General features: G+C 44.1%; 1 protein-coding gene across 1 annotated transcript in view; it reads right to left on the reverse strand.

Moving 5' to 3' along the window:
- LOC138834095 (spondin-1) overlaps nucleotides 1-24,930 on the reverse strand; it is a 270,957-nt gene extending 246,027 nt beyond the window's left edge. The window contains exons 1-2 of the mRNA XM_070032849.1: nucleotides 24,522-24,930; nucleotides 3,988-4,094 (exon numbers count right to left, since the gene is read on the reverse strand). Of these exons, the coding sequence (XP_069888950.1) occupies nucleotides 3,988-4,094; nucleotides 24,522-24,759 (345 nt within the window). The 5' untranslated portion in view covers nucleotides 24,760-24,930. The remainder of the gene's footprint in view (nucleotides 1-3,987; nucleotides 4,095-24,521) is intronic.
- Nucleotides 24,931-25,099: the final 169 nt, after the last annotated feature.

Genomic DNA, 25,099 nt, shown 5'->3' on the forward strand with positions numbered 1-25,099 from the left:
GAGGCAAACTCTGGGGATGACCAGGAGAACACTGCAGGCTCCAGGGGGGCAGGACCAGCAGCTCAGCCACCCCGTCCCCATTGCCTGACCGGAAACTGCAGAACGAAGGAATGAATGCCTCCAAAGCTAGAAAGCACAGACAGAAGTGCCATGTGTCTTAGGAAGGAGAGGCAAGCTGGGGGCCTGGACTGTGATCCCCCTCTTCCCCCAGCCCCCTGGCCATCTCAGACCCAAACGCAACCAGGTGATGTGTGTAGAAAGCACAAAGGTGGGACAGGGAAGGAAATGAAGTAGAAGGAAAAACTCCAGCACCATATTTGGGCCCTCGAGGTACTGCGTTGCTTTGGTGAATTTACTTAACCCTTTGCAGATTGTTTTACCATCAGAAAAAATCACTTTACAAGGTTGCCACTGGAAAGAAGTAGGAGGTGTGGCTCAAGCAATAGAGTACATGCTTGTCAAGTGAAAGGTTCCTAGTTCAAACTGTCTCCTGCCAAAAGAAGAAAAGTAGTAGAATAAAACGTTTAACACAAAAAGATGACTAAACTAGAAAGTTGAAGTGGATTCTCTTCTCACTTAACACACGCACATTGTGACACAGCCAGACACAGTTGGTAGCAAACAGGAATCAGGAGCCAGACCTACCTGGGTATTTGTGTATGTTGTCTGTTCATGGTGAGGGCTTGCACTCAGAATATTTTGCTCTCACTTGTGTGTGTGTGTGTGTGTGTGTGTGTGTGTGTGTGTGTGTGTGTGTGTGTCTGTGTCTGTGTCTGTGTCTGTGTGTCTGTGTGTCTGTGTGCATGGCTTGTGCCCTACCACTTGAGCTCCACCTCTACGTTCAGCTTTTTTGCTCGGTTACTGGAAATCAGTCTCTCAGCCCAGGCTGGCTTCAAACCACAATCCTCATGAGTAGCTAAGATTACATGTGTGAGCCACTGATGTTTGGCCAACCTGGGTTTGAATCTCAGCTTTATTACTTAGAGCTGGGAAGTCTTCGGAAAGTCATTTTGTTGTTTGGTGCCACAAGTTCCTCAGCTGTGAGAAACAGGATACTAATTCTCACTTCATTACAGTTTTAACGCTCAGGATGAAATAATGACTGGAAAGCACTCAGCACCAAAAAAAGGCACTCGTGTACTCGGTAAGAGCTCTCATTCTTATGCTTCGGGTATTTTCATATGCATAACCTTGGACAGATGAGAAGAGGCAATGTCATCATGAGGCTGGGGGATGTGACCCTGGATGGGCTGTTCTGAGTCTTATTACAACCACACTTCTCCAACCTGAACAGGCATCACATTCCCCACTCCACCCCAGCTTGCTAAAATGCAGGGTGCAGGACCCTGCCCTCTGAGGTTTGACCCAGTATCTGGGTGGGCTGAGATTGTGTAGCTCCCACATGCAGTTGTGGTAGACTGTGCTTCAAGAACCACGTGAAGGACTGAAGTTCCAAGAGGAGAAAGGCTCATAAAGAGACAGAACTTTGAAGCAGGGATGAGCAGGGCTAAGTCAGGGACACAGGTTCATTCATTCACCGAGCAAATATTTACACATAGCTCATTTTAAGGAGGGCTTTATATTCACCTATCAGTGGCAAGGACAAAGATCAAGCTCAGCAGAAACAGTGAGTCAGAGAACTAACAACTCACTGAGTTAAACCAGAGCATTGCCAAATTCAGTCATGTCTCCTTTAGGCTGGACCCTGAGCACCAGTTTTAAGTTGTGGCAAAATATGTATAACATAAAAAATCACACTGTTACACTTATTACAACCATCTGTCTTTTGTTAAACAGTATTCCCTCTTTCTCCCAAATTCTGGCAACCACTAGGGATTGATGTTTCTATCTTTATGAATTTGACTATGCTTGGTATCTCCTATACACAGAATTGTAAGGTATTTGTCCTTTTGTGATGGGCTTCTTTCACGTAATATCTTCAAGATTAATCTATGTATCTATGTTGTAGTATGTTACAATTTTCCTTTCTTAAGACTGAGCAATATTCCATGTTACATATACATATATATGTTTAAAACAATTAGTGGACATTTGGGGTGTCATCATTCATGTTCATTTTTGTGCTTTCAATACTTTTGGGTATATGTTGGTAAATTTCATTATAGCGCTAATAAAGTTTGCTTTGTTGAAGATTAAGTTCAGTTCAACTCTGTCCCCAACATATCCACTTTTTCTTTTAGATATCCGTATCTCCTGCCACTCAGGCATCTGGATCCCTCAGCTATTAAAACTTGGCTAAATCACACATGCCTGTACTCATATTAACACAACAAAGCTGGAGGGATTCTATCTGAACGCATTCTAGGCTGGGAGCATGTGTCATTCTTCTCTTCCATGTAGAGGGAAACTCCACCTTCACCTGTGGAGGAGAAGTCTGTACCAGGAGTGTTAGTGTAGCCAGGACCTGAGACTCTCAAGTCTGACACCTGGATAAAGGGAATTGGTCATACTACTTACTAGCTGCCATCACAAATGATGTCAGCTTTCTGGTTTCAACCCTATGTACTAAGGTTGTACAGAGATAAGGCCTAGTCATTAAACTAAGGAAAGATAAACCAAGACACAAAAAGGCCTGTAGGTATGGTTCTTCGACCATAGAAGAACTCAACAAGCACTGACCATCACTAATATTTAGTATTTAGTCACATAGATACACGTCATAGAAAATCATTTCAAAAAGCACAGAATGAAAAGTACTGGGCCAGAAACTTAGGATCCCAGGCAATGGGAAACCTTTTTTTCTGTTTTGTTAGTTGTGAGGTGTGAACACGGGGCATAGGTGCTGTCCCTCAGCTCTTCAGCTCAAGGCTAGCGCTCTACCACTTGAGCCCCTGTGCTACTTCCAGCTTTTTCTGCTTATGTGGTGATGAGGAGTCAAACCCAGGGCCTCATGCATGCAAGGCAAGCACTCTACCACTGAGCCACTTTCCCAGCCCTCCCCCGCTTTTTTTTAAATCATAGGATTCAACCTGTGACTACAACCTGGCCCCAAAGAATTAAAAGATGCCTTTGGAAGGGGAACATGGAGGGCGAGAACTCACAGATTGCATCAGAGTTCTCAGCAGCTAGCTATGAGATGAAGCGTTCATTTTGTGTTTTAGTTTGCAAATGCCAGATAAAAATGAATTCCAGCACAATGGAAATCAGAGACAAGAACTGATTACAACAAATTTGGCCCCCTAGAATCGCCCCAGTCCTGGGATGCGTTCTGATTTTCCACTCCTCAGAGGGGAGAGTGTTCTTACCTCTTCCCTTGGAAGAATATTCCACAGTGAAATATGACTCACAGTCGGGGCCCTGGCTTTTGAGGTTCCTTTTCTTCTCCTGACCCACTTTCGTCTTGCTGTGCCCTTTTGTACAAAGTCAAACGAAGCCTCCCCTTGAGGAGCATGTTCAGGAGGACTGACATTCAAAGACCATTACCACCTCTTAAACTCGGCCCTGTTCATTTGGCCAAGCAAAGCATATGTAATTCTTTTAATCTTCCCTCATAAATCAATCTGTACGTTCCCTTAATAGTCCTTTCCCTGTGCTTTGAACTCCCTCCAGTCTGGCTGTCCTGAGCTCTTGTTCCGTTTACACTTGAGAATTGCCAGTCAATCACAAAACGCCTCTGCCAGGAAAACAGCAGGACCCAGCCAGGGTTCTGAGTGCTCTCCACACGTTAGACCGCCTGCTGCCAAGGGCACCAAGAGCCCAGAGATGAGCAGCAAGAGCTGCCAGAAAGAAGCGAGCCCTGCCCAGGGCCCAACCCCACAAAGCCAAGCTGAAGCCTTTGCTGCTACTCCAGTATGGTTTTGGACAGAGGTAGGCCACCTGAACAAAGTCAAAGAGCTGCATGAGAAGTCATCTCAGCCACTTGCACTTCTCCTTAGACTCCTCAGCATCTGCCCACCTTTTACATGGCTTCTTCCCACCATCGCAGGAAGGTGCCACAGGAAAAACGCAAGTGGGAGCCGGTCTTACCTGGAAGGTGCCAGCGTGGTCTTCTTCCTTATCACCTTCTCTGTTCTCTTTGAGAGCAATTAATGTGAAGCCTCGGAAGTAGGAGGGAGGAGCAGCCAAAAGCGTCACTGGGAGAGAGAGAGAGAGAGAGAGAGAGAGAGAGAGAGAGAGGGCAATTTATCAGTATAGGAGTCAACTGTGTTCCCTTGTCCAAATGGCATGAACCTGCATTCTCTATCCACAAGCTACACATGTGTGGCAGGGGCAGCACACGAGGAGAAGGTTCACCTCTAGAGGAGTAAAAGACTCTCATCCTCTTCACTCAGCTCCCTCTTACATTTCAGAACCTGCTAAATGCTTAATCTCTCACTGAAGACAAAACCAAACCAAACCGTTTTTTTCCATACATTCTCCCTGTGTAGTACAGACTGGCCTTGATCTCCTGCATGTGCTTCCGGAGTGCTTACTTGAGAATTCTTCAACCATCCAGGGCTGTGATAAGTGTTCTCTCAGTAACCCCAATTGGATAAAGATAGTCCCTAGTCAGATCCTTCAATCTGGACAGTTATCTCATGTTACACTTCCATTAGCTTGGCCAAAAAGAAAGTGAGCTCTTTACAGCACAAATTCCTCGAGGATGTCTCTGGTGGCACTGACTGTTGTGTTTTCTCCAGAATAACTTTTCGTCTTGTGGAAACCCAGCTAGACCATCTTCCCCAGCCCCCTTGCAGTTAGGTCTGCTTGTACCCAGATTCTATCAGTGAACGGAGACAATGAGCCTCCACCCTGTGTCCTTCTCCTGTCACTACCTGCTACACATAGGGAATCCAGCACAGGGCTCTCATGGTCCGGAAAAAGTTCAGTGGAGTCACAAACTGGGTTTCTGAACAAGCGTTTGTAGAATCACTCACTGACCAGAAATATCCATGTTGTAGTTCACATGAACTGGATGTAAATTTACACTGTGAGCAGTCATTTGTTACAGCAATTGGCATTATGACTATATTATACGTCCCATATCTACCAAGAAAACTTCCACTGAAATCTAGCTTGAGGGCCTAATGTCTTCTGTACTGGACTGTGAGAAGGCAGGGAAAAGAAAGGGCTGGGTTTTCATTCCCTTTGTATCCTCATCATCTAGTCCAAGTTCCTTCAGGTGGATGTAAATTAGGATTTAAATTACTGACTTTAGATATGGATTTGTAGACTGGGAATCCCAAGTACTATCTAATCCAGACTTCTAGTTTCACAGAGAACTAAGACACAGAGGTCAACAGATACCCCAGAGGTCATCAAACTACCCAAATAAATGCTGGCTTAGGGCCAGAGTTAAAGGTAAGATAAGTGTGGTGCTCAACAGAAAAAAATAGTAGGCACAATGTCAGATGACAGAGCTGGGGTTTCTTGTCTGACACCCTAAAGCAGTCTAACAATCTCTAGAGAGAGGGTGGCAGACTTCCAAGACTACCTTCCACAGTTCCAGAAGAAGAGGCGCAGATGACAAGAGAGCAGACAATAAGGACACTCCACCAGATTTCCTCAAATTTCTTGGAACCATTTTAATATCACTCTGGTGGCCAGAACCTGTGGCTTTTTTCTGGAGGGCCACCCACAGGTCTCTACATAACCTATATAACCTATATAACCTCTTATAAAAGGTCCCATTTCCTTATCTCTGGTTGTGGCAAACTCTTGAGGGGTTCTTTACACTCCAAAAATGGACCTGAAAAATCAGACTAAACCTTGCTGGGGAATCTTGCTTGGGATCAAGGCCTTGTTCCCGCCCTGTTTTAATAAATCACTTGGACCGAAATTCTCATTTGAACCTTGGTTTTCAGTGGGTTAAATTGTGACATCCTGCTGAGCACTGGTGACTCACACCTATAACCCTGAGATCTGACATCAGGGTTTAAAGCTATCCTTGGCAGGAAAAGTCTGAGAGACTCTTAGCTCCAATTAACCATAAAAAGCCAGAAGTAAAGCTGTGGCTCCAGTGCAAGAGCACTAGCCTTGAGCAAAAGGGCTCAGGGACAGCACCCAGACTCTGAGTTGAAGGCCCAGTACTGGCCCCCAAAATAAAATTGTGTCCTCCATAAATTTCCATTGAAATTGTAACCTCTAGCACCTGAGACTATGACCTGGGACTATGACTGGTCCCAGGTGGAATTCATTAAGAAAAGGTCATACTGGATTGGGGTGGGCCTTAAATCCAATATAACTAGTGTCTTTATAAGAAAAGGTACAGATACATAAAGGGAACAATGCTGTGGGATGGCAGAAGTAGGTTGTTGATGCATCTAAAGCCAGGGACTGCCAAGGATTGCTAGCAGTTGGGAACACTCTTCCAGGGCCCACCAGAAGGAACAACTCTGCTAACATCTTGACTTCTGGTTTCTAGTCTCCATATTTGTGAGAGAATGAATTTCTGCTGTTGTAAGCCACTGGCTTGTGGTAATCTGCCCAGCAACCATAGGAAATGAATATAGATTTCTTCTGGGGAGCCTAGCCTGAGACAGACCAGCAATCCCTGCTGCATCACTGCCTTTCAGATAAGGCTCATACTCCCACAGGCAGGAATGGACTCAGACCTGACCCATGCCTCTGAGGCTGCACCAAGCATGATCCCATTGCCTCACATCCCGTCCAAGATTCCTCCATTGCCACTTTCCTGAAAAGCAGTAGCTGCTCACCCTGGAAGGTGCCACTTCCTCCATTCCTTGCAGACTTCTTCAGAAATCACTTAAATTTTCATCTTTCGTGGGACTTCTATAAAAATGGAATGCTTTTTCCTTGGACCTTTAGGACTTAAAATACCTACTGGCTTCCCCAAGTAGGGATACTGCATCTTGGTTGTGGGCCAAGACAGCTCAGGGCAGGCTCTGGCTCCAGTTTGGAGCTGACATGCCTAAGAAAGCCCGTGCCAGGAAAAAGATCAATTCTTCCCTCCATCCTAGGGCAGCTGATTCTAAAGGTGCTATATCACCAATTCATGTCATCCCTGGCTGTAAACAAAACATGTAATAGATTTGACACCTGAAACCCTAAATGTGGCTCCAGAGTGTAGGTGAGGAGCCAACCCTGAGCTTTCCAAGTCCTCAGAGCTCAGAAGACTGAGGTGACTGTCACTTAGGTGGCAAATGTTCTGAAATGTTAGTGAAGATTTTTGGCCTCTTAACTCCCACTTCTCCAACCTCAGAGAAATTAAGAAAGGAAGCTAAAATAAAATAGAAAATGAAATATAGTTCAAGGGCCTTCTCAACAAGACAGTAGAAATGAAAATAAAAAGTACATCCTTTAGGAAACTTTTGAGTGCCAAAAACAGAAACAGTTAAACAGTGTGTTTAATGCCCACAGGCTTATGAGAAAAAAGAGATCGACCAAGTAAGACTCAAATATGTAAACATAGATACATAAATAAAATTACTATCTATTGAATATAGGCTCTGAAGTCTCTACCCCCAGACAGCTGAAAACATGTTGATCTGATTGCTTGGCATTACATCATTACTGGGAGATATACTGAAGATGAACTGGTTCAACCTTTTGCTTTCTGCATGAGGTTTCTGATGTTCACAAGCTGACAGACTTGTTTGAGTGACACCATGCAAGACAGCAACTAGGTCCCTAGCCTCATAGCTAAAGGTAATGACCTTGATTGTTCACTAAAATGATAATATCTACATGGCATTTCTGGACTTCTGGAGACTGCCTTCTAGTCTAGTTTGGAAGTGACAGAAGAAAATCTGTTATGCTGCTTTGAAGTCTTACCTTGTATTTTTAGATGCTTGCCTGAATGCAAAAGGAATGTTTATGATATGTTTGTTGTTGCTGCTCTTGTTGTTTTGTTGGTCATAGAGCTTGAACTCTGGGCCTGTCCCTCAGCTCTTTAGCTCAAGGCTAACGCTCTACCACTTAAGCCACAGCACCAGTTCCAGTTTTCTGGTGGTTTATTGGAGATAAAAGTCTCACGGACTTTACTGCCCAGGCTGGGTTTGAACTGTGATCCTCAGATCTCAGCCTCCTGAGTAGCTAGGATTATAGGCGTGAGCCACCAGCGCCCTGGCTGTTTTTGATATGTTTTAAAAACTATATTGATGCGTCTCAGTGGTATAGTTCAATGGTAAAACACATTGGCTAGAACTTGGGTTTGATCCCTAGGAATGCAATAAAACAAAATAAAAAGGATTTTGTGAAAATGGAAATGGAAGTAATCAAGACTTGTAACTCCATGTTAATTATTTTTTGAGAAATAATTAAAATTTTCCCTCTTTACTGGTAACGAAATAATTAAATCAAGTGGTTTTAATGAATCTATAAAAATCCTTCAAAGTGTAAAGAGAAGCTGAAAGTTTTTTCCATATTTGTGAAAGCCTACCAGAAATCATATCTATCATATAGTTGAAAAGATAATACAATTTTACATAAAAACCTTCATAATTAGTACTTTCACCTTAAAATATCAGGATGAAGTACAAATGAATTAAAATGTAAAGTCCTTGAAATCATACCTTGGTATCAAACTAGATACTTAGTAAATATTACCAGTGATGAGATTACTATGTTACCTTATGTCTTGTTAACTGCATTTGTTTATACAGTTGTCAGTCCTTCAAGGATGAGACCAACCTCTCATCTTATAACAGTGACGAGCACAGAGCTAATGTGCCATTAAGCTTACAGAAGAATGTTTATGGACTAGTAGATTCAGTATTGTTAAAAAAATATCAATTCTTGGGCTGGGAATGTGGCTTAGTGGTAGAGTACTTGCATTTATGAAGCCCTAGGTTCGATTCCCCAGTACCACATAAACAGAAAAAGCCAGAAGTGGTGCTGTGGCTCAAGGGGTAGAGTGCTAGCCTTGAGCAAAAGAAGCTCAGAGACAGTGCCTAGACCCTTCAAGCCCCAGGACTGGCAAAAAAAAAAAAAAAGTCAATTATCCACAAATTAATCTATATATCTAAATAAAACTCTTAGCATGTTTTTGTGATATTGAAAAGTGATCCTAAAATTTATATGGAAATGCAAAAGGTCAAGAATATGAATATCCAAGACAATCTGGAGAGAGAGCCATCAGATACCAAGCCATATGTTGCTGCTATAGAAATTAAGCCAGTGGACTACAGGGAGGAAACAAAAATGGGCCAGTTGGGCAGTGAATATAGGAAAACTTCCACCTGTGGAAACTTTACATATGATGGAGGATGTACTGTAGAGCACTGGAGAAAATTATACTTCTATTACGGACAGCTGGGTAGCTATATAAAAAGGTAGATATTGGTCTTTACCTCAGATCATATGCAAAATAAATTCCATCTGCATTGTGGAGCTAAATGTGAAAGTAAAACAGTAAAGTTTTTAGGAGGTAGCATAAGATAAAACGCAAATGGCCTTGGAGCAGAATTTTTTAAACTAGAATATAAAAAAAAAAACCTTTGGCCATAAAGTACAGGTATACAAATGAAGAAACAGCAAACTTCAGCTCATGAAAAGACACCATGAAGAACAAAAACAGCAAATCATAGTGTGAATAAAATACTGATAACTATAATCAGCAATTGACTTTCTTTGCTTTTAATTTAAATTTTTTAAATTGTTATTATAAAGGTGATGTACAGAGGGGTTATAGTTACACAAGTCAGGTAAAGACTACATTTCTTTTTGGACAACGTTACCTCCTCCCTCCCTCACTCTGATTTTCCCTCCCCATTCTCATTTTCAATATAGTGTCCAGTGAATACCACTGCTGCATTTGTTCACATTTTGTCCCTCCATTTCTCTACCTCCCCTTACCCTCCCAAAGACAGATAAAAGAATAAACAGAACAAAAAGAAAACAAAAACAGAAAAAAAGAAAAAAAAACTCATTTCCATTTCCTATAGTTCATTCCAATAAATATCATTTGGTATGATCAGATGCACATAGGCATTGTACCTTTCTGCTCCTCTTCAAAGTTTCCTCCTTTGGTCTCCCCGTGTGTGAATGCCTAAGACCTGTCGAGTATAAGTTATTATGTCCTGGTATAGTTTAGATCTAACTTCCACATATAAGAGAAAACATGTGCTGTTTGTCTCTCTGAGCCTGGCTTACCTCACCATGATTTGTTCTAGGTCCATCCATTTCCCTGAAAATGATATATTATTCTTTCTATTGGCTGTGTAAAATTCCATTGTGTATAGGTACCACATTTTTTTGGGTCCATTCATCTATTGTAGGGCATCTGGGCTGTTTCCACAACTCGGCTATTGTAAATAGTGCAGCAATGAACCTGGATATGCAAGTATCTTTGTGGAATCCTGGCTTGTGATGTTCTGGGTGGATGCCCAGGAATGGTATGGCTGGGTTTGTAAGGAATATTAATGTTAGTTTTTTGAGAAACCTCCAGAGAGGTTGTCCAGAGTGGTTGTACTAGTTTACATTCCCACCAACAGTGCAATAGGGTTCCTTTTTCCCCACATCCACACTAACATTTGTTGTTGTTGGAATTCACAATGTTGGCCAATCTAACTGGGGTGAGATGGAATCTCTGAGTTGTTTTTATTTGTATTTCCTTTAATGGCCAGGGATGATGAGAATTTCCTCATGCATTTCTTTGCCATTCGTACCTCTTCTGAGAAGTCTCTCCTTAGCTCCTTTGCCCATTTAGTAATTGGATTGTTAGCTTTGGGATTGAGTTAGTTTCTTGAGCTCCTTGTATATTTTGGCTATTAGACCTTTGTCTGATGTATTGCTGGTAAAGATCCTCTCCCAGTCTGTTGGCTATCTTTCTAGTTTAGGAACTATGTCCTTTGCTGCACAGAAACTTTTTATTTGACATAACCTCATTTGTCAAGTCTCTCTCCTATCTGCTCTACCTGTGTTACTATTTTCAAAAAGTTTCTGCCTATGCCCATAAATTCTGGTGTTCTCCTACTCTCTTGCAGTAATTTCAAAGTTTCAGGTCAGACATTGAGGTCTTTGATCCACTTTTAGTTTATATTTGTGCCTGGTGATAAACAGGGATCCACTTTTATTTTTCTGCATATGGATACAAAGTTTTCCCAACATCAATTATTGAAGAAACTATCTTTTTTCCACTGTATATCTTTGGCTCCCTTATCAAATATTAGATAACTAGGTTTATGGTTTTATTTCTGGATCGTGTGATCTGTTCCATTGATCTTCACATCTATTTTTGTGCCAATACTAAGCTGTTTTGTTATTACAGCTTGTGGTCTGGGATTGTGATACCACCAGTGTTATGTATTTACTTATTGATTTTTGCCAGGAGTTGTTTAGCCATTGACTTTTATTGTTGTTGGCAGTCATAGGATTTGAACTCTGAGCCTGGGCACTGTCCCAGGTAGAGCCCTTCAGTGCTCTACCACTTGAGCCATGGCGCCACTTCCTGTTTTCTGGTGGTTAATTGGAGATAAGAGTGCAGCCTTTTCTGCCTGGGCTGGCTTTGAACTGCAAACCTCAGATGTCAGCTTCCTGAATAGCAAGGATTACAGGCATGAGTCACCGGTGCCTGGCTAGCAGTTGACTTTTAACAGCAACAACAACAAAAATGTAAAGAACTCTTAGCACTCAATAAAATAAAGACAGCACAATAGGAAAACATAGGCAAAATACATAAAGTAATATTTCATGGAGGGAAGTGCCTAAATGGCCTAAACACGTGTGAAACGCTCTCAACCTTATTAGTCAGCAGGGCAATGCTAATTAAACCCACAATAAAAGTGATTGCTTATCTGCCAGATTGACTTCATTTAAAAGAAGTAACAATATCATATGTTGTGAACTGAAACTTTCACACATTTGATGAAAGTGAAAATTAGCAGTTTCGCTGGGAAATTCTTTGGCACTGTTCGCTGAAGCTGAGCATGCCTACACTCTTTGACCTCCCAATGCCACTGCTAAAGTAACAGAAATGCACCCACACATGCACCAAAAGCTATTTCTAAGAATGTTCCTGGTGACAGCATTGGAAGGAGCACCCAACTATGGACACGTTCACGTCTCCCTCAGCCACAGAACAGATCTATAAGTTGTGGCACATTCTTAGATCTGAATGCCTTACAGTAATGACAACAAACAGAATACTGCTACACACAACATGGGTAAATCTCACAGACAAGTCTGAGTGAGGAAACACAGACCCAAATACAAATAATGTGGTTACATTTATGTGCAAATATTTATACCAAGCTCAAAAACAGGTAAGTAATCTAGAGTTCTGGAGATCAAAGTAGTGGTCAATGTGTGGGAAAAGAGGCACCAGGAATGCTACTGAAGAGCTAGTCTTGGTCTATTTCTCTTATGTACCAGGACTTAAACTCAAGGATGTCACACTCTTGTTCAGCTTTTTCACTCATGGCTCTACCACTTGAGCCACCTTCACTATAGCATTTTACTGGCTAACTGAACATTGAGTCGGGCTTTTCTGTTCAGGCTAGCTTCGAACTGTGATCCTCAATCTCAGCCTCCTGTGCAGCCAGGATTACAGGTGTGAGCCACCAGTGCCTGGCTCTCCTATTTCTTGATAACATCTACATGGCTTTATTCAACATATGCATCACTAAGCTGCATGATCTGTGAACTTTTCTTTTCTTTTTGCCCATCCTGGGGTTTGAACTCAGGGCCTGGGTTCTGTCCCTGAGCCTCTTTGTACTCAGGGCTAGCACTCTACCACTTGAGCTACAGCACCACTTCCAGCTTTTTCTGTGTATATGGTACTGAGAAATCGAACCCAGTTCATGCATGCTAGGCAAGCCCTCTACCACTAAACCACATTCCCAGCTCTGTGAACTTTTCTGTATATAACTTGTGTTTTGATGAGAACATTATTAAACATTGTTCCAAATGACAAATGTCCATCTTCTTGTACACAGTACACTTAAAAGGCTAAGCACAATCTTAGCTTCCCAGAGGCTTCATTCTTGTGGGTTCTAGAAAACTCAGGTCGTCCTGTACCTTATTAAATATAATACACAAGACAGAGGTACTGTAGGCTGAATTCGGTGTAATTATCACTGGCGATGATGTTACCATGCAGTGTAATCTGAAGGAAGACAGAAGACACTAATCTCCAGGGAACTCCTTTATATGATTTTCTCCTGAAAGGCATAAATATACAGCATATTTTGAGTCCCAGGAACAACCAATGATTGCCTGGCAATAAATAATAGAATCTTCTCTCTAACGACTCCTCCCAAGTGCCTCCCAAGAGAGGCCATTAAGAGAGGGGGAAAATCAAGAAAAATGCTTACATAGGATGTAAAAAGAGAGAGAAAAGCAGAAAGGCTATTAGGAGTCATCCTGTGAGCACATAAGGAGAAGTAGTTAGGAGCAAAGATTTAGGATTTGAATCTCAGAGCTACCACCCACTCACTAATTCCATGACCCTTGGCAATTTACTTAACTTTCCACCTCATTTTTAAAGAGAGGTTAAGTATATTGTTTTTAGAGGACCATAGAATGGATTAAAGAAATACTGTGAGCAATGCCTGGCATTTATAAAGAATATAAAAATTGAATGGCATGATGGTATGTTGCTGAGGATGATGGTGATGGTGGAGATGGGAATGTTGTGGATGAATAAGATAATGATGAAGACAAGGGCCACGATGATCAGCAGGCTGATTAACCAAGAATGAGTTTCAAAGACATAGTCTACTTCATGGTTAGTGTGCCAACAATCTGACAAAAATCTTGATCAACTTTATCCCATTCATCGTCTATGATTTAGCTTTGCTAGATCTTGTCTACTCTTTCCTACTCTAAGGAACGGAATCTGAGAGTCTGGAATCAAGTCTCAGACACCTGCTCTGTTACTGAGATGCTCCAGGCTTCAGGCCATGCATCTGAACCACCATGAACATCTGCTTCTATCTCAGCTTCTAATACACAATTATGAAGAAGGCTAGAGCATTAAGTAAGCCACAGGGGTCCCTTCCCCATTCCATAAAACATGGTATACAGTTTTGGGAAGCTATCACTCACTTGCTTCATTAAAAACTAGCACAAAGCCTTGAGCTGAAGAGATGAGGGACAGCGCCCAGGCCCAGAGTTCAGGCCCCACGATCGGACCCCCCCCCCAAAAAAAAGAAAGAAACTAGCACAATAGCTGAGCTTGGTGGCTCAGGTCTGCGATCCTAGCTACTTGGGAGACAGATTCAAGGGATCCTTTTTCAAGGCTAAACTAGGAATAAAAGTTTTTTTTAAGACTCCATCTCTCACTCAATGGCTGGCCAATTAGTGTGTACCTGTCATCCTCAGAGACACAGGATTGACACTTCCCTAAAGCCATCAGCTGGCAGCCAAGCCGTTAATACATGAGCCTTTGGAGGGTATTTAAGATTCAAACCTTAATGCTAAAGAAACAATGTTTGTGAATAAACAGAGGTGTTAACCAGCAGGCAATGGTTGGCATGTGATTGGCATGATAGCCAGTTATTTACTTCAAAACTGTGTAATTAGATGAAAAACTAGGGGAAAACTCTAAGAGATAGTTGAGAGCTCTGCCCTAAGCTTTGACTTGCTCAACATTCTGATCAACTTCTTAGATAAAAGCTTATCAGGCCTGCTTATAAAATTGTATAAATCCAAAATTAGATTATATGGACAGTCATTCAGTGACAGAATCCAGATTCTATGGATGGATGACAGCTACAGAAATGAGCCAACACATGTTATATTAAGTTATCATTAATTATGTCAAGTCTTATTTAAAAGGCTGAATGTGATGGTGCAACCCCAGCTACCTGGGAGGCAGAGACGGAGGATTTTGAGTATGAAGCCAGCTTGGGCAAAGTTAGGGAGACCCTATCACCCAAAATGAAAGGGGGAGGGGGGAGCTGGAAGCTATGAGGGCTCAAATGTTAAAGTGCTCAAGTGATGAAATGCTTGACTACAGATCGTGGGTTCAATCCTGGAAGATGGGTGGGGAAGAAGTTAATGTATAAAGAGGAAAAGTTTAATTTGGTTCATGGTTCTGGAGAATTAGAGGTCCTGGAAGTGGCACATGGTGACAAAAGCATGTGCTAGAGCAACTCCTTAAAACTTGTGCAAGGAAGTATTCAGAGACCAAGAGACTGGGGTCCCATCATCCCTTTTGAGAGCATGTCTCCAAACCTAAGAACTTTCCATCAGCCCCACCTCCTAACCACCCATGGCACATTCCTACTGCATCACCCTGGGGGCCAACTTTCAGCACATGGATCTTTGAGAACACTACTCAGACCAAATCTCTGCAGTTAAAGAGGGCAGCAGGCTTCCCAGCACAGCAAAGATTTGAGTTGGCTGTAGGCTGGGACAAAGCTAGAGAATGGCAGCGCCACCACAAGAGCAAGTACAAGACCTGACAAGCTTCGCACATGCAGTGTCCCAGAGAGGAGGACAACTAGCCCACCATGTTCTGCCCCATCAGTGCATGTACAGAGGATAACATACAGGAGACAGAGACAGCATCCTATAAGGAATGTTGAAGAAACAAGGCCTGGCATTTTAATCAGAAGAGAACCCATGACGGCTGCATATGGCTACAGATATCTCAAAGGCAGCCATGCAGCCAGAAGAAAGCCTTATTTTGTTTAATTCCAAAGGCCAAAGCTGAGCACCAATAGTTCACAGGTGTAATTGTAGCTACTGAGGAGGCTGAGATCTGAGAATAAAGCACCTGGCAGACAAATCGGAGACTCTTTTCTCTAGTTAACCAGCAAATGGCTGAAAGGGGAAGTATACCAGCTTTGAGCTAAAAGTTACCCAGGAGAACATGAGGCCAAGAGTTCAAATCTCTGTTACCAGCACAGAAACAACAAAAAAATGCAAGGCATTGGTAGCTCTGGCCTAGCTACTAACCCTAGCTACTCAGGAGGCTGAAATCTGAGGATTGCAGCTTGAACTAAGTCTGGATAGGTAAGACCCTGAGACTCTCATCTCCAATTAATCACCAATAGGAGCCAGAAATGGAACTATGGCTCAAATGATAGAGCACTAGCCTAGAGTACAAAATCTCAGGGACAGTACCCAGGCACACGCATGCGCGGGCACACACACACACACACACACACACACACACACACACACACACACACACACACACACACACACACACAAGAATATGCACCAGAACATGAATAATATATAGAAGTTCCATGGAAGACAGATTTTACAATAGAAAAGCTGGGGCCCAGTCTCTGAGTATTGCAGAACTGAAGGCATTCCACTATCCATCCCACTGTACTGCTGTCCCTCAGTCACAGGATAGGGCAGTGCTGTGAGTGGATGCTAAAGAATGACACTAAGATTGGGTCAGGCAGCTATGGAAATACATGCTCCTAGAAAAGGAACCGCTTTTGCCCACCTTCTCTTCATGACTCGCCAGTTTATCTTAATAGAAAGCAAGATTTCTGGGCTCTAGCCCCTTGTTAGGGCCCATTGGAACCTTTGGTTTGTTGGTTTAAAGCTCTCCAAGTGATCCTAGTACATAACTAGCTTTATCAACTGCCACAAATGTTTCAGGGAAATTCACTCTAATCATTGAAGGCAGCACTTTCTCTGCTTGTTTCTCCACATATTCCGAGCCTGTGACTGGCTCAGGGGAGCGCAGCCCCTTCTCTGACCTTTTGCCTGTTATTGTTCTGCTTTGCACTTCTGCATCCTCAGTGTGGGCAGTTTCCCTCATGTATAAATCTTCTACCTTCTGAGTCTTCACCCAGGGCCCAGCCCATCTACCTGCCTCCAGTCATTGTCAGAAGCCCGGGGCCACTGGGAGTCCTTTCCCTCTGCGGCTACCACCCAAAGCTTCTCACCTTCTTGTGTCTGCCATTGGTGCTCACCTCTCTCTCTCTCTCTCTCTCTCTCTCTCTCTCTCTCTCTCTCTCTCTCTCTCTCTCTCTCTCTCTAATGGACATCTTTCTCTATGTTCCATCCAGCTATCAGAGAGAGAGAGAGAGAGAGAGAGAGACAGAGACAGAGACAGAGACAGAGACAGAGACAGAGACAGAGACAGAGACAGACAGACAGACAGACAGACAGACACAGGAAGAAACCCTGTAACATGTGGAACCACTATTCAGATCCATGTTCTGTTTCTGAGTACGCCTAGCTTTCCACACTTCTAGCACACACACACACAGTGATTGGTGACAGAACCCTTCTCCTCACTCCTTACTCCTTACTCAATCCACAAAACAGATTAGCAAATATCAAACCACACTGTAAAAAGAGTCATGTTCTTTAAATCGTCAAACAAATCATTGGATGGGTTAGGCCACCATTTAAGTTCCCATGTTCACGAGAGATTCTGGCACCCCATCCTATCTGAGCTTCAGTTCCAGTTCAACCAAAATATTTGGTTAAATGAGACATTTTATACCAGCAAGAACTAGCTAGCATCACAAGAAAGAGAGATTGGGAAAGAGAGGGAGAAGGACAAGGGAGGGAGAAAGAGACAGAAAGAAGAGAAAGAAAAGAAATAGACACAAAGACAGGAAGGAAGGAAAGAAGGAAGTAAGAAAGGAAGGACTTCCTTTTCTACTCACTATATGTACTTCCTGAGTGGGCATGAGATTCAAACTTCACTTTCCTCACTCTGACAAATAGTGAGGAATTTCTTGCTGGAGTAGGAGCAAACTAATGGTTTTATCTGCTGCTCCACTGAGGAAACGATTTCTTCCAATGCTTGAGGGAAAATAGAAGTACTGGACTTCCTGAGAAATGCCAATTCATTTCTATTCCCCACTAGCAGAATATCCAGAGAGGTGGATAAATTAAACAAGATTTAAGCTGGTATCTATGTTATATTTAATGCACAATTTCAAAGGATCTTTAAGGAATTATTTTGACTTATGTGATTTTTCACTTGCCATAGTGCCTCTTGAATCTAAGCCTTAAAATAGGATTTTACTGTACACAAATTATTTCTTCCATTTTCATTCTGAGTGTCTTGTCCTTTTCTCTCCCCTCACCACCTCCTTTCTTGCTTTGCTGTTTCCTCCTTTATTGAAGAGGAGATGTTATAGATCATCTACACACACTTGCATAGACTCATGCAGACATAATTGGACATACACACCTGTGTTAGCATGTACATTTGCACCCCTCCCCTCAACACTCCTTTTTCTACCCATTCATTTAGCAGGAATATCATGCTGTGGAGTAAGCCCATCTAGTAGACATTGCCCTGAACAAAAGAGCAGGAAATACTATGCTTTTACATGACAGATATTAAAACGTGACAAAGAAGCTAAGTATCTCCCAAAATAAATGTTCCTTTCCCTCCTTTTTATTCTTTCTTTTTTGAGATAGGGTTTTTGTCACCAAAGTTGGCCTTGAAATTGTTATCTTCCAGCTTCAGTCTTCTGCGTGCTGGGATTGCAAGTGTGAACCACCATGCCTGCCTCTACCTCACCTTTTTGAAAACTGCATCTCTCCCTCTCGTTTTAGCCAGCCTTGCTATGTTTCTCAGTCTCATTTGCAGTTGGGTGTGGCCATATGACTAAACTTTTACCAAGGAAGTGCATTTAGAAGGCCTGGGTACACATCACTATAATCCAACACTTATCCTCTATTTCTATCTCTGTACCATGTAAGACCAGAACTTAAATGTGATGGAAATGCACTGGCTGCAGCCATCCAAGGACAGTACCATCTAATCAAAACCAGTTTAAGCTAGGCAAACTGTCTTAACAAGTATCCAACAGGTACAATTCATTGTAATAGCATTTATTTAACCTAATGGGTATAATGGTGATTACAGCATGGAATCAATGTGAAATTATTCATGAGTTTACTCTTTTTCATATTAATTATTCAATAACACTTATAGCACATCTTAATCCAAATTAGCCACATTTCAAGCACGTAATAGTCACTCTTGATAGTTGGTTAGTAGCTACCTATTGGACAGTGCTACAAGATGGCCAAGCAACAAGGTAGAAGGGACTTTGGCTCCTGGGGGACCTTGTGGAACAAGATATCCCATCATGCTGGTGCTCTGTTTTATTTCCTGTTTTGAATGATGTATTTTGGAATCTCTTTGTAATTAGAATTAATTTGGCCTATAGCATGACTAATATAACATGCTAAGAGTTTTCTATCCCCCACAGAATTTAACCTTGACCGAGACCCGACTTTCTATAGGGCAAATAAACAGTGTGATAGCAAAAAAAAATTCTTGATATTGGCCCATGTTTGTGAACATGTTAGCAATTACAGCCTGTTATTCCAATTGAGAGTTGCTGTAACAGCCCAAGTGATCTGTGTATGGTAAAGTGTTCAGGTCTTCAATCTGGAAAAGCTGGAGTTTGACAGCACTTTCATTTTCTTGTATGTTTTGACATTTTTCATTTCCTCAAACTTAAAACAATAAACAATCCCTACATCATTTTTTCTGTTCTGTTTTCTTCCCTCTCCTTTCCCCCCTCCCCTCTCTCTTGCTACACTGGTATTTGAATTCAGGGCCTAATGCTTGGTAGCTGGCACTCTACTGCTTGAGACACACTTCCAACTCTTGTAATTTCTTTCTTTCTTTCTTTCTTTCTTTCTTTCTTTCTTTCTTTCTTTCTTTCTTTCTTTTCTTTCTTCTTCCTCCTCCTCCTCCTCCTCCTCCTCCTCCTCCTCCTCCTCTTCCTCCTCCTCTTCTTCCTCCTCCTCCTCCTCCTTAATTCTTGCTTAGAAGACTACTATAACCAGGCACTGGTGGCTCATACCTATAATCCTAGCTCCTCAGGAGGCTGAGATCTGAGAATTGCAGTTTGAAGCCAATCCAGACAGGAAAGTCCTAAGATTCTGTCCAACTAACCACCAAAAAAAACCCCATACAAACAAAATAAAACAGAAGTGAAACTGTAGCTCAGTGGTAGAGTGCTAGCCTTGAGAAAGAAAAAAAAAGCATAGGAACAGTATCCAGGCCCTGAGTTCAAGCCTCAGAACCAGAAAACACAAAAAAGGAGAGAACAATTGTTGAACCAAAGAGGTAGAAGTGACAAAATTCATCATGTCAGCAGTACTCTTTTGTTAAGTATTATGTAAGAAATAATTTATTTAAAACAGCTTCGGATTCTCAGATCCTACATATGTTCTGTTCTATTATATAGTTTTACGAGCACAGTCATATAACATCTGCATGTACCAATAATCAAATCAGTCTTTTCCCATATCCAATTTGTTTCTGTTTCCCCACAAACAAAAGGAAATGGCTAAAAACTGACAAGGTTCTTTATGTTTCTAAATCAATCCTCTGTTTTATGGAGAAATGCAATCCCGAAGCCTATAAAAAAAAGCAAATGTAAATAAGGATCCATCATTTTATTACTTTCTATCTTGTGAGATGTCAGTTATTGTCTTGATTTGTTGATCCTATTTTCCCTCAAGGAATCTTACCATTCAGAAGGCTGAGGCTAGCTGAATGGATTCATTCTACTCTCAACTCAGTTCATTCAGTTGGCACAGAAGACTAGTTAAGAGTCTAGGATTTAGAACTGGGGGTGTGGCACAAGGAGTAGAGCATTGGCCTAAGCTTAAGATTCTGAGTTCAATCTCCAATAGCACACACGTGTGCACATGCACACACACACACACACACACACACACACACACACAAAGGATGTTATCATGTTATCATGGATCTGATTCCACTGGTTATCATGGATCCAATTCTACTGATTATTAGCAGTGTGACCATGGATAAGAAACTGGACCTTTCTAAGGCGTGGTCTTCTCATCTGTAAAGTAAGAATTATAATAAACTGCCTTAAAATACTACAAGCAATGTGGCAGATGAGTAGGAAGAACTTAATATCATGTCTTACCCAGTAATTTGTTGAGGAAATTTTCCTATTTCCAAACTACTCATCTTAAAACATTGTACCTATTATATGACAATTTCTTTTGACTTGGATTTTTAATTCTTACAGAAATACTAGGAGTAAAAAAAAAGTCACAATGGCTCACAGAGGTGAAGTGGCTTGCTGATGTCAGTAAATGTGAGGCCAGACAAAACTTAAAACTGCCTCATCCACCATTAAATCCTAGGCTTTTCTCCACCAAGTTGTGCCTAGTTCTACAGGCAGTGTGTGCCTCAGAGAGGGACAAAGAAGAGAAAGCAAAGCCTCTTTGGAGGTCTCCAAACCTCCCTGTTCAGAATAAATCCCCCAATTATGCTTGAAGTTGGATCAGCTTTTGAAATCTCCACTGCACATTCTTTTCCCATCAAGTTCCTTGAAATTTCTTTTTAAAGAGCATCTAGGAAAAGCCACTCTTATTACTTAGAGTCTGTCTTTATTTTCCTAATAAACAGACCTTTGGTCAGACAAAATAGCCTCTTTTATTTTCAATCAATTCTTGAATATTTCGGCTGATTTTCGTCTATGTGGCTTGAAATTGTGATCTGGGAAAGGCGGATCCTGCACATTGTCTTCCTATAAGGGAAGCCCCTTGAGGATCCTCAACTTGTTATTTTTAATCACTGTAATCTCCTTTCAAAGGAGTTCCTGGTTAGAAACAGAGCAGGCCTTTCAGGGGCTTTCTAAAGCACAATTATTGAGGGATGGGGGTGGGGGGGGTAGAAGCAGTGGAAGAGAGAGAGAAGAGGAAGTCAATATAGCACTAACAACTTGAAAAAAAGCTGCAGAATAATCTCAACTAAACTCAGGCTGCAAGGAAGAAGCCCCAGGATTCAATGTTTTAAAACTAGTGATCATCTTATTCCAGCCTAAACTGGACTAGGCTTTTATTCCAAAAAGCCTATCCTCTGACTGAGGGGCATGGAGAGAAGAAGCTATTTGGAGATTAAACTGGAAGACAGAGGACAGAAATTCAAGGCAGGAAAAGAAATCATTGATCTCAAGGACTCTGAAGGATCCTAACTGGAGGAGGGGGTGAGGGAGGGGTGGGGGGGGGGAGGGGGAAGGACCAGGGGAAAGATAACTTCTACAACCCTAAATCAATGCACCCAGAATAATGCATCAGATTTACATTTAACATAGTTATCCTAACAAAGTATCAGCCAATAGAAAATATCTCAAATTAGGCCAGTGCCCTTTCTTCCTAACTTCCACTCTTGTTAGTCACACAATGTTTGCTCAGGAGGCCTTAGCATGGCTCCTGTGAGATCTTTCTTTCCAGGTCCCCTTGTCCTAAGAAAGGAGAAAAGATGATAATCCCACCTACAGCCTAAGTGGTGTTAAAGTCCAAAAGCCTGAAGCTTTAGGCTGGGGAATTCCGGGCCCTGCTCTTCTATTGCCTATCTTATTGCTTGGCCTGGGCTTTTAGGGAGTTCTGAGATTCCTCTGGCGGGGTGATTAGGGAATATGTATCCAACCAGTCCTGCCACCACAGTTCCCAGTGGTCAGCCCAACAAGAGGATTAGTGTGGGAAGAGATGCCAAGAAGACACTTGGCCAGAGCTCCAGACTAGCCTAAACTACCAAAAAAAAAATAAAAATAAAAATCTTTCTGGGTTAAATTAGTTGTTTTAGACAAGACTTCTAATGCAGAAAACACCCTTCATTCATTCATTCATTCAATCATTCATTCAACGAATTCCTGAGGACCCGACGAACAAAGTCAGTCATTGGTAAATGGGACTAGAGGAATGGTAAAGAAACCTACTTTTGGAAATGGTGCTGTGGCTCAAGCGGTAGAGAGCTCGCCTTGAGCTGAAGAGCGCAAGGACAGTGCCCAAGCCCAGAGTTCAAGCCCCATGACCGACAAAAAAAATAAAGAACCCTACTTTTAAATATGGGATATACATGCGCACACACATACACACGCACCCCACACCACACACACACACACACACACACACACACACACACACACACACCACTCCGATCAGGTATATACCACCTGTCCCACCTGTTGTCCCTCAGGCACACTCATCTTTGCCACCCAGAGAAGTTGGATAAAACAGCTCCTTTTACAGCTGGGGACTAGGTTCAGAGAAATTAAATGGCTTGCACAAGGCCCCTAAAAGGAACTCCTTTTTAGTTTGGAGTCATCTCTTCTCCTTTAAAGAGTGGGATTGGCTTCCTCAGTGATCTCAGAACCTCTGTTCTCGGGAGAACTGAAAAAGTCCAGGAGTTTACTACACTCAGTTCCCTGAGATCCAAGCCACCCACCTCGACGACGTGAAGGTCTTCCCCAGCCTGCTCACCAAACAACCTGACGCCGCAGCGACAAACCGCGCGCTCCCTCCAGACCCGGTGCGTTCTCCCCCAGCATCTTCCATGGTGGGGTGCCCAGGAGCCCCCTGGATGTACCCCGTCCCAAGGTGGTTCCTGCCCACGTGTTGAGGACGCTAGCGCGTGCAGGGCGCCCGCAGTGAGCCCGGGTCGCTCCAGGTGAAGTTAAGCCAGGTACGCGAACCCAAGAAAACCAAGTATTTCTGGCTCCTGGTGCCAGTCCTGCGCGGGGCGGGCGCCAGCTGACACTGCCCAAACTTTCTCGGGAGCGTTGCTCCCGCGATTCTGTAGGGAACCAGGAGGGCAGGTGGCGGGGGCCAGGCTCCCATTTGCCATCCAGCCCCGGCCCCGCCCCAGGTGAGATCAAGCTGGTCTCCTTCCCCATCTTTAATCCCAACGTCCGGCTGGGAGAACGGCGGCGGCGGCTCGGGAATAGACATCTGGGACAACCTGGATGAGCAGGGCCCTTAGAGATGGCCTGGGAGGTCTTAAGATCGGGGCCCAGGGAGGGGCTCACCGGCTTGGATAGCCCCTCCTGGCACTCCCGAAACCTGGCTCGCAGGGGAGTCGCGTAAACACGACGAAACATCCCCGGGGTGCGGGCTGCCGGAAGTCCCACAGCCATCAGAGAGTAGGCCTCTGAAACCGGGGGTCCCCCCTCTGTCCTCATCGGAATCTCCCTCCCGTTGGGAGCCTAGCCGGGATTCTGGGGGTGACTCCATTCCTACTGCAACCTCTCCCAGAAATCCAAGGTCCCGTTCCTAGCCTCGGACCATGGGAGACTTAATTTGGGGGAATCTTTCCAAAGACCCTTCAGAGAGGAGCGTCTGGTTCTTTCTTCCCTGAGACCCAGGATGGCCTGGGGGGGAGACACTGAAGTCCCTTCCCCGTGAAGCGACCCGGGCACGCCGGGGTGACTGTCCCGCTCAGAGCCAGTTGGTGAGAATCTGATCTCTCCGCTTCACTGATGCAAGTGCGGAGAGCTGCCCTGCCTTGCCCGGGACACCCAACCTGAGAAAAGCCAGGGTTCCACCCACCCCCGCGTCCCCAGCCCCAGACAACCGCCCGGAGCAACGCGGGACCACTCCCCTCCCGCCCGCCGACGGCCGGAGGCCGGAGTTCCGCGGGGTTCCCTCGCAGTCAGGCAGGTGAGCGTGCGGTCCCCGACCTCCGCGGTCCCCGCGACGGCCCCGGACACTGGCTAGAGATCTCCGCACACAGCTGGCTGCCAAGAGGGCTGAGGACAGCCAGGACTGGAGGAAGGGTCCTGGCGGGGCTTCGCCAACCCCGTGCGCTCCGGGGACTGTGCGCGCCCCTCTAGTGCCATTGGGTTCAGGGCCCACTGGAGGCTAAGTCCGGCACTCCCCCAACGCCATCCGAGGCTACTTACCGCGGTAGCTGCTCCCCGGCTTGTAGAAGTCGGGGTCGCCTTCCACGCGGAGGCTGAACTCCGTGTAGCCCTCACGCCGCGTGCCCTGGGCGCGCAGGATGCGGCTGCAGTAGCCCTCTGACTTGGCCACTTTGTCCAGGGTCTCGTCGAAGGCCAGCGCCGTGGCGAGGGGCAGCGCCAGGGCCAGCAGTGCCAGACTCCGGCTTAGCTTCTGGGGCGTTGGGGACAGCCTCATCATCGCGGGGGGGTGGAGGGGTGAGGGGCCCCCAACTTTGTGCTGCTGTCGCCGATCCTCGCCGAGCGACTCCTGCCTGAAGAGGGTCCCGGCCGGCGGTAGGCGAGACCCGGAGAAGCTCCGAGCGGCGGGCTGGTGGCACCGAGACCTGCCCGGCTCCGTTTGGCGGTGGCTGCCGAGCTGCGCTGCGTGGAGCAGAGCCCAGCCCGCCAGCCGAGCGAGGAGCGAGCGAGCGAGCGGCGCAAAGGAGGGGAGGGCGGCGGCGAAGGAGCAGGAGGAGGGAGGGCTGATTTTTTTTGCCCAGATCCCCAGGCGCAGCGCCGTTTTGTTTCGAGCCGGGCGA

This window comes from Dipodomys merriami, unplaced genomic scaffold (genome assembly GCF_024711535.1).
Source record: "Dipodomys merriami isolate MVZ:Mamm:240054 unplaced genomic scaffold, mDipMer1.0.p SCAF_21, whole genome shotgun sequence".
NCBI lineage: Eukaryota > Metazoa > Chordata > Mammalia > Rodentia > Heteromyidae > Dipodomys > Dipodomys merriami.